The sequence below is a fragment of the Nicotiana attenuata genome, chromosome 1 (genome assembly GCF_001879085.1).
Source record: "Nicotiana attenuata strain UT chromosome 1, NIATTr2, whole genome shotgun sequence".
In the NCBI taxonomy this organism is placed as follows: domain Eukaryota; kingdom Viridiplantae; phylum Streptophyta; class Magnoliopsida; order Solanales; family Solanaceae; genus Nicotiana; species Nicotiana attenuata.
Genome location: NC_031989.1, coordinates 66,410,036 through 66,422,352, shown reverse-complemented (window position 1 = coordinate 66,422,352; position 12,317 = coordinate 66,410,036). Strand labels below are relative to the sequence as shown.

At 37.6% G+C, this 12,317-nt stretch overlaps 1 protein-coding gene across 1 annotated transcript; it reads right to left on the bottom strand.

The window, feature by feature from the left end:
- LOC109236883 lies at positions 4,405–6,229 on the bottom strand. The gene is made up of 2 exons (XM_019403127.1): positions 6,190–6,229; positions 4,405–4,778 (listed from the first exon to the last, which is right to left on the bottom strand). The coding sequence occupies exons 1-2, from the start codon at positions 6,227–6,229 to the stop codon at positions 4,405–4,407; spliced, it is 414 nt and encodes a 137-aa protein (XP_019258672.1).

The following is a 12,317-nucleotide window of genomic DNA, read 5'->3' as shown; positions in this document are numbered from 1 at the left end:
CCGCATTTAGTGTCGTGGCATGACAACTACCAATTTCCCCCTTTTTTTATCTCTTGGAGAATATGAATTGGGCACCTAACTAAACTCAAGTTTGTGACCAACACTGGGGGTGGTGTGTAGATGAAAAAGTCTAACGTTATTTGCTTCATTTTGTATTTCTTGGCTTTCTTTTGAGGAATATCATTTTGTCGTCTCGAACTTTCAATTTGCAAAATGTATGGCTCTTGTCTTTCTTCTTTTCACACCCACATAGATTCACATGGATCAATTCCCATATCACCTTAAAATTTTGAAGTTGCAAAATGCTTGGAATGAGACATCAACCTCCCTTATTCTAGTTTATTGTAGTAGTATTTCTTAGTTCAGATCAAAATAGGCAGTGAAAAAAATAATTTTTTGAAGATACGAGTAAATTGGGTTTTCTAAAATTATTTTGGTTAGCATTAGTGGAACAATTCTTTGTGAAACGGACTTCCAAAATTGTCGGATGTTACTAATGCAAATATGTAAATTGCGGAAGGGGCTAAGAGAGATGCCAATACAGTTGCCTGTATCATATTTGCTAAAAGAAAGGATTTGTTTGATGTCATGGTTTTAAGTTTTTTGATATTACTAGTTTACATTGTTTTTAACCTTTGCAAATAATCTGATGTTTGTTGGGAAAATAATAATAATCCCGCACAGGAATAATATCCACGATAAATAATAATAACACAAGAGAGTAATAAAGACACCAAATTTTTTAACTGGGTAAAATACAATACCCGAGCGGAGCAATATTACCATTATAATATGACAAATTCATAGTGTCAAGAGACTACTACAATTTCGAAAGAAATAACACTCTTTATTTTAAATAGCTTATAACAATATTACTCACACTCACTATTTATTTCATAGACTACGATTTGTGGGTTACTCTCCTAAATTTGTGTTACTTCTCTTTTCTTTTCTTTTTTGGTGTATCTGAAGAAGTGAGAAAGCTCTCCTTTTATAAGGCAAAAGAGTCGTGGGCTCAAAGTATTCTACAGGAGGATTAAAATCCTCCTCCACATATTCAAAAACTTGGTCCCCAAGAATGAGTTAGCCAAGTACTGTATATAGGCATATGCCTATATTGATGGGATGGATCCCCACAATCTCTCCCTTAATTTTTATTTTTCTTTTTCATTCCGAGTCTTGATCTCAATCTCTGAAAATCTTCAAACTTGAGAGGCTTTGTAAAGATATCCGCGGCTTGATCATGAGACTTCACATATTTGAGCTCGACTTCCTTCTTGGCAATGCATTCTCTGATAAAGTGATACCTTGTATCTATATGCTTGCTTCGATCATGATACACTGGGTTCTTCGCGAGTGCTTGTGCGAATTTGTTGTCAGTACAAATTTCCATAGCTTTAATCTATTGTAAATTGAGCTCCTTCAATAATCTTCTCAACCAAATAGCATGAAATGTACATGATGTTGCTGCTACATATTCAGTTTCACAAGTCGAGAGTAACAATTGATTATTTCTTTGAACTCCAAGAAATAACAGAATCACCCAAGAAAAATACAAAACCGGTTGTACTTTTTCTATCATCAATATCTCCCGCATAATCACTATCACAAAATCCCACAAGGTTGAAATCACTAGAAGAAGAATATAATAGCCCAAAGTCAATCGTACCTTTTAGGTAACGAAGAATTATTCTAGCGACTTTCAAGTGATAGAATTAGGAGCTTCCATGAAGCGACTTACTACTCCAACTGCAAAGAGTATATCAGGCCTGGTACAAGTCAAGTACCTTAAACTTCCCACAAGGCTTGTGAAAAATGTGGGATCCATTTTTTCTCCTTCATCAAACTTGGAAAATTTTGTCACACTCTCCGTCGGCGTGTTCACGAGGTTGCAATCGTGTTGTACTTCTTCAATATCTCTTTTGTATAGCTTTCTTGAGAGATAAAAATTCCATCCTCCATCTTCTTCACTTCTAGGCCCAAGTAGTATGACATGAGCCCTAAATCCGTCATCTCGAACTTACGGGACATATCTTTCTTAAAAGCTTCAAACGAACTTGGGTTATTACCCGTAAAAATAAGATCATCAACATAAAGACAAACTATCAATATATCTCCATTAGTATGAACTTTAAGGTAAAGAGCATATTCATGGAGACAACGAGTAAACCCATTGTCTTGAAAATACTTGTCGATGAAACTATTACATGCTCGTGGGGCTTACTTTAATCCATATAAAGCTTTCTTCAATCGCAACACTTTATCATCGTGGTTTTTGACCACAAAGCCCAATGGTTGTTCAACATAGACTTCTTCTTCAAGATATCCATTCAAAAAGGCTGACTTGACGTCTAATTGATGGATCTTCCACTTTATTTGTGCTGCCAAAGAGATCAGCAAATGAACCATCTCCATGCGAGCAACAGCTGTGTAGACTTCTTCATAGTCAATGCCTTGCATTTGCTTGTAGCTTTTAGCCACAAGTCGTGCCTTGTATCTCTCCACATCTCCATCCACGTTCTTCTTTGTCTTGTATACCCATTTTACTCCAGTTGCTCGATGACCCTTGGGAAGAGTTGTTAACTCCCAAGTGTTGTTCTTCTTTATTGACCCGATCTCCTCCTCCATGGCTTGTCTCTACTTTTTATCTATAACAGCTTCATCAAAGTTCATTGGTTGACTATCAGCAAAGAGACAACATAAAAAATCAAAATTAGTAACTTTTTCTATGTCCTCATGGAGCTCTTGAATACTCCTTGTCCTTTGCGGCTGTTCATTTGAACTTTCTTGAGAAGAAGGAGATGTAACATTGGTTAGAGAAGGAGGTGGAGTTGTATGTTGCACAGGTTCCACGATCTCTGGTTCTTCTTCATCACCAATGTATGGAAGAAAATCATATGAAGATTCTTCCTGAGCTTCCCAATTCCATGACAATTCGTTATCAAATTCAACATCGCGACTTACCACCACTTTGCCGCTACCTGGGTTGTATAACTTGTAGCCTTTTGAAACTCGTATCATAGCCAACAAACACATTCTTGACACTTCGATCATCAAGCTTCGCTCTCCCTTGCTGTGGCACATGAGCATAGGCTAGGCTCCTAAAGATTCTCAAGTGTTTAACACTTGGCTTTCTTCCACTACATGCTTCTTGAGGGGTTTGATCTCTAACATTTCTTGTTAGAGACCTGTTGTTCAAATAAACTACACAAGAAATAGCTTCGTCCCAAAATTCATTTGGCATACTTTTAGCTTTTAACATACATCTAGCCATATTAAGAATCGTTCGATTCTTTCTCTCTGCAACTTTATTTTGTTGGGATGAATAAGGTACCATTGGAGGGCGATGAATTCCATGAGACTGACAGAAGTTATTAAATTCTTTTGAAGTGAATTCGCCTCCTCTATCGGACCTTAAAGATTTTATTTCATAGCCACTTTCTTTTTCCACAAGTACTTTGAAATTTTTAAAAGAAGCAAAAGCTTCAACTTTTTGGTTCATGAAATAAACCCCAAGTCTTTCTACTAAAGTCATCAATGAAGAACAGAAAGTATTTACTATTACCAAATGAAGGTGGATTGATCGGTCCACACACATCAGCGTGAATAAGCTGGAGCGGCTTGGTTGATCTTGATATGGCCTCCTTTGGAAAACTTCTCCTTGCATGTTTTCCAAGAAGACAAGCTTCACACAATTGATTGGGATGGTTGATTGATTGTATCTCATGCACCATGTTCTTTTGTCACATTGATTTGAGCGCATCAAAATTCAAGTGCCTGAATCGCATGTGCCAACACTATGATTCATCTTGAACATTAGCCTTCAAACACTTTGCTTTAATTATTTTATGATTCAGAGAAAATAATTTATTCTTTGCCATATGCACTTTAGCAATTAGAAATTCACTTGAATCTCTAAGCCAAAGATGCATTTTTCATGTGGATGTCATATTCCTTTTCAAGAAGTTGGCCCAAACTCAAAATATTACTTTTTAATTTTGGCACATAATAAACATTCTTGAATTAGCTTATGACTACCATATTACAGGAGATCAGAATCGTACCCATCCCTTCGATTTGAATCTTTGAGGTATCTCCAAAAGACACATTACCTCTCACAGTTATATTGATCTCCACAAACTTCTCTTTGCATCCACACATATGATTGCTTGCTCCATTGTCCAAATACCACGAGCTACAATCATCCATATCTTCTTCCTTGAGTGCTAACAATAATGTCGACTCATCTTCTTCTTTCTTGTTCGTAACAAGGTTAGCTTTCTCTTAAATATTGCTACGACATTCCCAAGAGTAATGGCCAAACTTATGACAATTATAACACTCAATTTTTGATTTGTCATACCTTTGTCCATTATTTTCTTGGTAGTAGCCACGTCCTCTTCCTCATCTTTGTCCACAACCACGACCTCTGAATGTTTGGTGGATTTTGACTTCATTGTTGAAGTTGTTACCATTACTTCCTCCTTTTCCATGACCGCCACGGCCTCGTCCCCGTCCATTCCCTCGATATCTCTTTTCACCTCCATAATCCTTGAAGGATGCCTGAGTTTTATGAAGTTGCTCCAACGGCACTTCTTGTCTCCTATTGATCTTTTCTTCGTGGGGCTGTAAAGAACCCTCCAATTGCTCCACCATAATAGAGTCTAAATCTTTAGACTCCTCAATGGCACACACCACAAAATGAAATTTAGGTGTTAAAGTGCGAAGGATCTTTTCTACCACACAGACATCTTCTATGTCCTCCCGTATCTTCTTAACTGATTCACAATAGCCTTCACTTTTGAACAATAATCCGAAATGCATTCGGATTCTTTCATTTTCAAAACTTCAAAATCAGCCCTTAGAGTTTGAAGTTTTACCTTCCTCACCTTATCAACTCCTTGGTGAGAATTTTGCGAAATCTCCCAAGCTTCCTTTGAGGTGGTAGCATCTGCCACCTTCTCAAACATGGCATCATCCAAACATTTGTGGATGAGCGTGAGAGCTTATTGATCCTTCTTCCTTATCTTTGCCAAGACATCTTTTTTTTTTGAGGCAGAGCTTCCTCATTAGCGGATTTTGCATACCCTCAGGCTACGATTTCCCACACATCCTGGGAGCCAAGAATGGCTTTCATACATAGACACCATATCTCATATTTATCTTTTGTGAGACAGGGGTACTGAAAAGACATCATACTATTATTCGCCATGGCTTTGATACCACGTTGTTGGAAAAATAATAATAAATTCCGCCGAGGAATAATATTCACGATAAATAACAATAACAGAAGAGAGTAACAAAGACACCAAATATTTTAACGGGGTAAAATACAATACTCGAGCGGAGAAATACTACCATTATAATATTACAACTTCGTAGTGTCAATAGACTACTACAATTTCGAAAGAAATAACACTCTTTATTATAAGTACCTTATAACAATATTACTCATACTCATTATTTATCTCACAGACTACGATCTGTGGATTACTCTCTTTAATTTATGTTACTTCTCTTTTTTTTTTGGTGTATCTGAAGAAGTGAGAAAACTCTCCTTTTATAAGGCAAATGAGCCGTGGGCTCAAAGTATTCTACAGGAGGATTAAAATCCTCCACATATTCCAAAACTTGGTCCCCAAGAATGAGTTAGCCAAGTATTGTATATAGGCATATGCCTATATTGATGGGATGGACCCACACAATGTTTGCCTTCTGTATGGTAGATTGCTGGTGGGCTTTGTGATAACTTGTTAACCTGCATTGTACGAGCATATATGGGATGACAATAAATCCCTTTTTGTGGCACCAGCAATGAGTACATTGATGTGGAATTATCCATTCACAGAACGATACATTATGATAATTGATGAGCTTGGGATCTCTCTTATACCTCCAGTACATCAAACGGACTAGCCTGTGGAGATTACGTGAATGGATTAATGGTTGAACATATTGTATCATGCAGTTTGAGAATAAATCCTGTTGTAGTTTAGTAGTTCCAAGTGTTCAATAAAATTATGAACCAAATTTACAACTGAAGATCACTGAAATGTAGGGGACGCTAAAAAAAAGTAATGCAAACCAAATTGTTCTGATGTGTGCGTATTTCCCATTGTCACCCAAATATAGGGAAGTTCCCAGTGGGAACTGCTATTTGAATTATAATATCTTATTCATTGAACTAACCTTCTCCAAGATAAACTGTTTTCCGATAGCTTTGCACCATTATGGCACTTGTGAAGTTAATAGTTGGCCCGTTCAAATAATTTATGAAAATTAATGTTAGCAAAAGACTTGTGAAAAACATAAAGAAAAACTAACCAAAAAGTCTATCAACCGAAAAAGCAAAAAGAGAGCTCAGATGCACAATTTTTTCATCTGAACATCAGATGAGTGTGACGACCCATCGTTCACATTTTGTGCTGGTTGCATCACTGCTCCCACCAAATGCACCAGCGGAATGGAACCCGGGTCTGTATGGCAAGGTACTATTCTACCACTAGACCATGATGCTTCTTGTTGTAGCATCTAATAAAACCCTTATTTATTATAAAAAAAACCAGCCAGGAATGGAACCCGGGTCTGTATGGCAAGGTACTATTCTACCACTAGACCATGGTGCTTCTTGTTGTAGCATCTAATAAAACCCTTATTTATTATAAAAAAAATTAATTTTAACGATTTTGTGATACATAGTCTTTATTATTATTTTAAACGGAGAGCTGCGGATTCTATTGTTTCTAAATACTAGTATTATACATGTTACTTGAATGTTTTCCTGCTTGCACTGAGTCTGTTTGATTTGTCGGCAACCTTTTTCTACCAAATTGACGGCATCGTTAACGCAAACGCGCATCTCCATCGGCGTTGCATGCCTAGAAATGGCATCTAAAATGAGAGTACTGTATGTATATCCAATGATCATTTTGGTAATTGCAGTATTATCAATTACACTCTTAGTTCTGGAGACGAAAATGTACTTTTTTTCAAAAGTTAAGTAATAAAATGTATAATCAAAGAATACGGTGATCAGAACCACAATATAGCATTAAAGCATGGATCTAAACTGCTATTTTCCCTTGTAAGAAACACAAACAGCATTTATTGGTACATGGTTTCGAACAAGTGACCTCAAGTAAATGTTTAACCGGTGCTAAGCCTAATCGGATATTCACGGGTAAAATATAGGTAAAATACGGGTTAGCCTAATAGGTTAGCTTCCAACTTTTGCTTACTCAAATGCTTGTTGGGAAGTTAGAATTACATTTTGAATTTTAAATTTCCCAAGTAATAGCCTCCCTTGCATCTTGCACTCCTTCAGGGATACAAGAGCTAGGTTCTCCTGAGTTCTTGTTTTCTTCAGTTAATTATTTTTCCATTAAGCTAGAGAAAGTGTTTCCTAGTTTTATAGTTGCATTCTGCACTGACACCCCTTTTGCTATGTATTTGTCAGTCTAGAATCCTTGTTGATTACCTTGCTTGTCTGTTATCTGTTTGTACTATTTTACCCCTTTTTCTGCATCATTTTTAGCCTTTGCCTCTACTGCTTTCTCCTTTTCATTAGTGATCTCCTTGCTATTTTCATTCCCCTGTCCCTGGTGATTTTTGCTTCCTTCTGTTACCTTCTGCTTCTCCTTTTCTTCTTTAAGAAATTTCCTGCACTCTTTCATTTCATGCCCATGGTTACCACATTTTCCACATAGTACAGGTTTTCATTCGTAGACCAAATTTTGCTCCACTATTTTCCCATATTCATTCTCAAACATTATTGATGTAGGGTATGTTTGGTTCAACATAATCTCCACCAATACTTTTGCATATGTTCATCTTTCCCTTTGCGTAGTTGCACTATCTGCTTTGAGAGGTTGACCAATCAGCCCTGCTATCTTAGTCAGTGCAGCCTTGCCCCATTATTTGATGTCCAGACCCGGCAATCTTACCCACATAGATATTTTCTCCATTTGAGTTTTAGTAAAGTCCATATCTAGTTTCCATGCTTTAACTATGACTGGCTTTTTATCGAACATTTGACTCCCTCTTCTACTACTCTGTTTCTGTCCTCCATATCATGAAACCTCACAATTAATACCCCTCGACTAATCTGTGCAACTTTATCAATTCCCAATACCCCCATATCCTCCTAAAATAACCATCCATTACTGGTTGTGGAGAATTGGAACCTAGGACATAGCATACCACCGCCGATGCCCAATAATTCACCTTATCTTTGATGTCATTCAATGTTATTTTCACATTCACATGATTCTCTACTGCTTTGCTCAAATCTATTCCCTCTATAGTCATAATTTCTCCAACTACACAACTCCATGATTTAGGGCTTGTGTTTGGATTCATCTGTGTACCTTTGTTTTCATTTTCTATGACTTCCTCTTCCACCATGTCAGCCCAGGATGTCTTCCCCGAGCTTTTAACCTCGCTTTCCCTCTCTATGTTCACTGAATTGCTCCTTTGTGGTGTGTTTGATGAGGACGCTATTGTTAGGTCCAATGGAATTATACCTTGGATTGCGTTTATACTACGTTATTTCTTTGCATTTGTCCGGAGCTCCCAATTTCGCCATTGTTATTGCTTGATTGCTACCTTTCGATTGTTGCCCCCTTCCTCTAGGCTTCAATTTTCTCGTCATCAGCAGAACTGAGAGCAGCTCTATTAGGTGGGGGCATTCCCCATCCTAATAGATAATATAGGGTTCTAGAACACCAGAGGACTAAATAACCCTACCAAACAAAGGGAGATAAAGCTATTCATGCATAATGCTAGGGTAGGGGTATTTGGTCTTCTGGAAACAAAAGTGAAGAGAGCAAAAGCTCAGTAAGTCTCTCTTCACCTATGTCAAGGCTGGTCGTTTAGCACAAATCTATCCCAACATCCAAGAGGAAGGATATGGCTTCTATGGAATCCTATGCTATATGGAGTCAACATAATAAGAGTAACAGCACGGCTAATGCATTGTGAATTATATCATAGAGGGACTGGAAACACATTATATGTGACAATGATTTTTATGCGTTCAATGATGCAGCTCTTAGAAGGGAATTATGGAAGGCAATCAAAAAAATCCATGGACAGATAAAAGGTCCCTGGGCGATAATGGGGGACTTTAACTTTGTCATATACAAGGAGGAGATAATAGGCAGCCCAGTCACAGTGACAGAGATTAAAGAGTTTAAGAAATGTGTTGAGAAATGCTCATTGTTGGACCTTAAATCCACTGGAGCAATCTTCACATGGAAAAACAAGCAAAGTGGAGGGGGTAGAGTACTTAGTAAAATTGATAGAGTAATGGTAAATGATGAGTGGAATCTTAAGCTACTTGCATCAGTAGTACATTATAGGAATGAGGGGTTGTTTGATCACTGTCCAACCATTATAAGATAGGACAAGGGAAACCAAACGAAGAATAAAATGTTCAGGTACTTTACTATGTGGAGCTTGGCTTCAGATTTCAAGGAGAAACTTTAAGCTGGTTGGAGGACTCATAGGAAGGGCACAAAAGTGTTTGAATTAGTGGGAAAGCTACACAAAATCAAACATACCTTGCAAGAGCTGAACAAAGATAGATTTAGTGAAGTAGAGAGGAAGGCAGATGAGGCAATGCAGAAGCTAAATGCCAGGAAAGAATACAAAAGGACCCATGTAAAACAGAGTTGATAGAAGAAGAAGATATCTATACCAGGAATGCAGATCAGGGAATAATTCTAGAGAACATTTCTTGAGGCAAAAATGCAAAATACAGTGGCTAACTCAAGGAGACACGAACACAAAAAAATTTCATAGTATGATGAAGGCAAGAAGGAATTCCAATAGAATATTCTTTATTGACACTGCAGATGGACAACACACAAATGAGTTAGAGGAGATAGCTAAGGCATTCATAACCTTCTATGAAGGCCTGTTGGGAACTAAACAAAGGGATAGGGAACATGTATGTAGCAGCTTGGTAAGACATGGGCCTACAGTTTCTACTATGCATAGAACAAAACTAATAGAGCAATTTACTGAGAAGGAAGTGAAGGAAGCATTATGGGCTATTGCTGGAGACAAGGCACTAGGCCCAGATGGGTTTGGCAGTTAATTCTTTAAAGATGGTTGGGAAATTGTAGGGAAGGATGCGGTAGATACTGTGCTAGAATTCTTCAGGAATGGGAAAATACTCAAAGTATGGAATAACACAGTAATTACTCCCATACCAAAAAGTGCACATGCCTCCAGTGTAGGGGATTACAGGCCAATAGCATGTCGTAATACAATATACAAGATCATCTCAAAGATGCTTTGTAACAGGCTCTGAATAGTCCTCCCTGAGCTAATATCAGAAAATCAAAGTGCATTTGTAGCTGGTAGAAGCATTGTGCAGAACATTCTGATCTATCAAGATTTTGTAAGACTATACAACAGGAAAACCACAACCAAGAGCTGTTTGATCAAAATTGACCTTAAGAAAGCATATGATACAGTAGAATGGGGATGTCTAGAGGAAATGTTATATGCTATGAACTTTCCTAGAAGGTTCATTAAATGGGTGATGAACTGTATAACTACAACACAATACAATATTGCTTTGAATGGGGGATTGTATCGAAATATTTAGGGAAAATGGGGATTGAGGTAGGAGGATCCTGTATCACCACTTCTATTTGTCATATGCATGGAGTACTTTTCCAGAATAATGAAGAGGATAGTAAGTATGCCAGGATTTGAATATCACACAAAATGTAAAGGGCTGAAGCGAAATCACTTATGTTTTGCTGATGATGTTCTGCTGTTCTGTAAAGGAACATATCAGTCAGTATTGCTGATGCTTAGAGGACTCTAGACATTCTCAAGGGCCTCAGCATTATGCACAAATGCAGGTAAATCCAATATCTTCAGTGCCAATATGGAACAACAAATTGTGCTGGATGTATGTGATATAACAGGATACCAGAAGGGGACTTACCATTTAAATATCTGGGTGTTCCAATTTCAACTAAAAAACTGAATAGTATAGACTATGAGATGTTAGTAGATAGGATGACAACAAGAATTAAAACATGGGGATCAAGGCACCTATCATACGCAGGCAGAGTGCAGCTTATCAACTCAGTGCTGATGCATGTTCACACATATTGGGCTTCCATTTTCCTACTACCAAAGGCAGTGATGAAATAATTTACAACAGTGTGGAGGAACTTCATATGGGATGGGAAGGAGGTGAGCAACAAAGCACCTCTGATAGCATGGGATTTGGTATGTAGACCAAAGGAAGTGAGAGGATTGGGAATCACAAATGGGGTGTTATGGAATGGGGCTGCAATAGGCAAGTATGTATGGGATATTGCTAGTAAGGCAGATGATCTATGGGTGAAATAGATAGATCACATATACTTAAAAAGTAGCTCTTGGTGGAAATATATGCCTCCTAAGGATTGTTGTTGGCATTGGAGGAAAATATGCAGTGAGGGACATATTTGCATAGGGGTATGTAGAACAAGGGTGGTTAGCAAGGAATTGCAAATATAACATCAAAAGTGGCTACTTATGGAGACTAGGAAGCATGGAAAATTGGCCTTGGAGTAGATGGGTATGGAACAAGGGAAATGTCTCCAAACACAGCTTCATATGCTGGCTGGCTGGATATGGAAGATTGCTAACAAGAGTGAGACTACAGAAAATGGGGGTAACACATGATATAATGTGTACAATATGTGACAGTGCACCTGAGACGATAGAACATCTATTTTTTGAATGCCAACTCTCCAAAGCTTGCATATAAGCAATGACAAAATGGTTGAATATTGGAGTGTAGAATACCACACTACAAGGCATATGGAGAAGGATAACAAGAGGGGTCAAGGGTGAAAATTGCAGAAAACTGGTAAATCAGTACTAGCAGCGTTGGATNATTAATCTAAAATATATAAGATTAAATCCTAAATGCAAATGCGAATTTTGTATTTTTATGAATTATGTTAAATAAAAATGCACACAGTAAAAATGCAAATAAACACGAAAATTATGCAATTAATTCCTACAAGTTAAACAATTAAAAGAAAAAATCCTAAATCTAAGAAATTTGTAGGAGTAATTCGTGCGAGGCAAAAATCACATGCTCACACTAATGAACTTTAAAATTTTCAAATTCTACAAACAACGTCAAAACCTATCAAATCACGTCCGATTGACCGCAAATTTTGCACACAAGTCGTAAATAACCCCACGAACCTACTCCAACTTCCGAAAATCCAATCCGACCCCGATTTCAAAAGGTCCACTCCCAGTCAAACTTTCCAAAGTTCCAACTTTCGCCATTT

Excerpts from the sequence above, each read along its gene's own strand:
- LOC109236883 (XM_019403127.1), bottom strand. The coding sequence starts at position 6,229 with ATGGTGCAAAGCTATCGGAAAACAGTTTATCTTGGAGAAG. Across the intron at positions 4,779-6,189 it reads AACAGTTTATCTTGGAGAAG|TTAAGAAGATACGGGAGGAC; the intron begins GTTAGTTCAATG and ends ATTGTGAATCAG.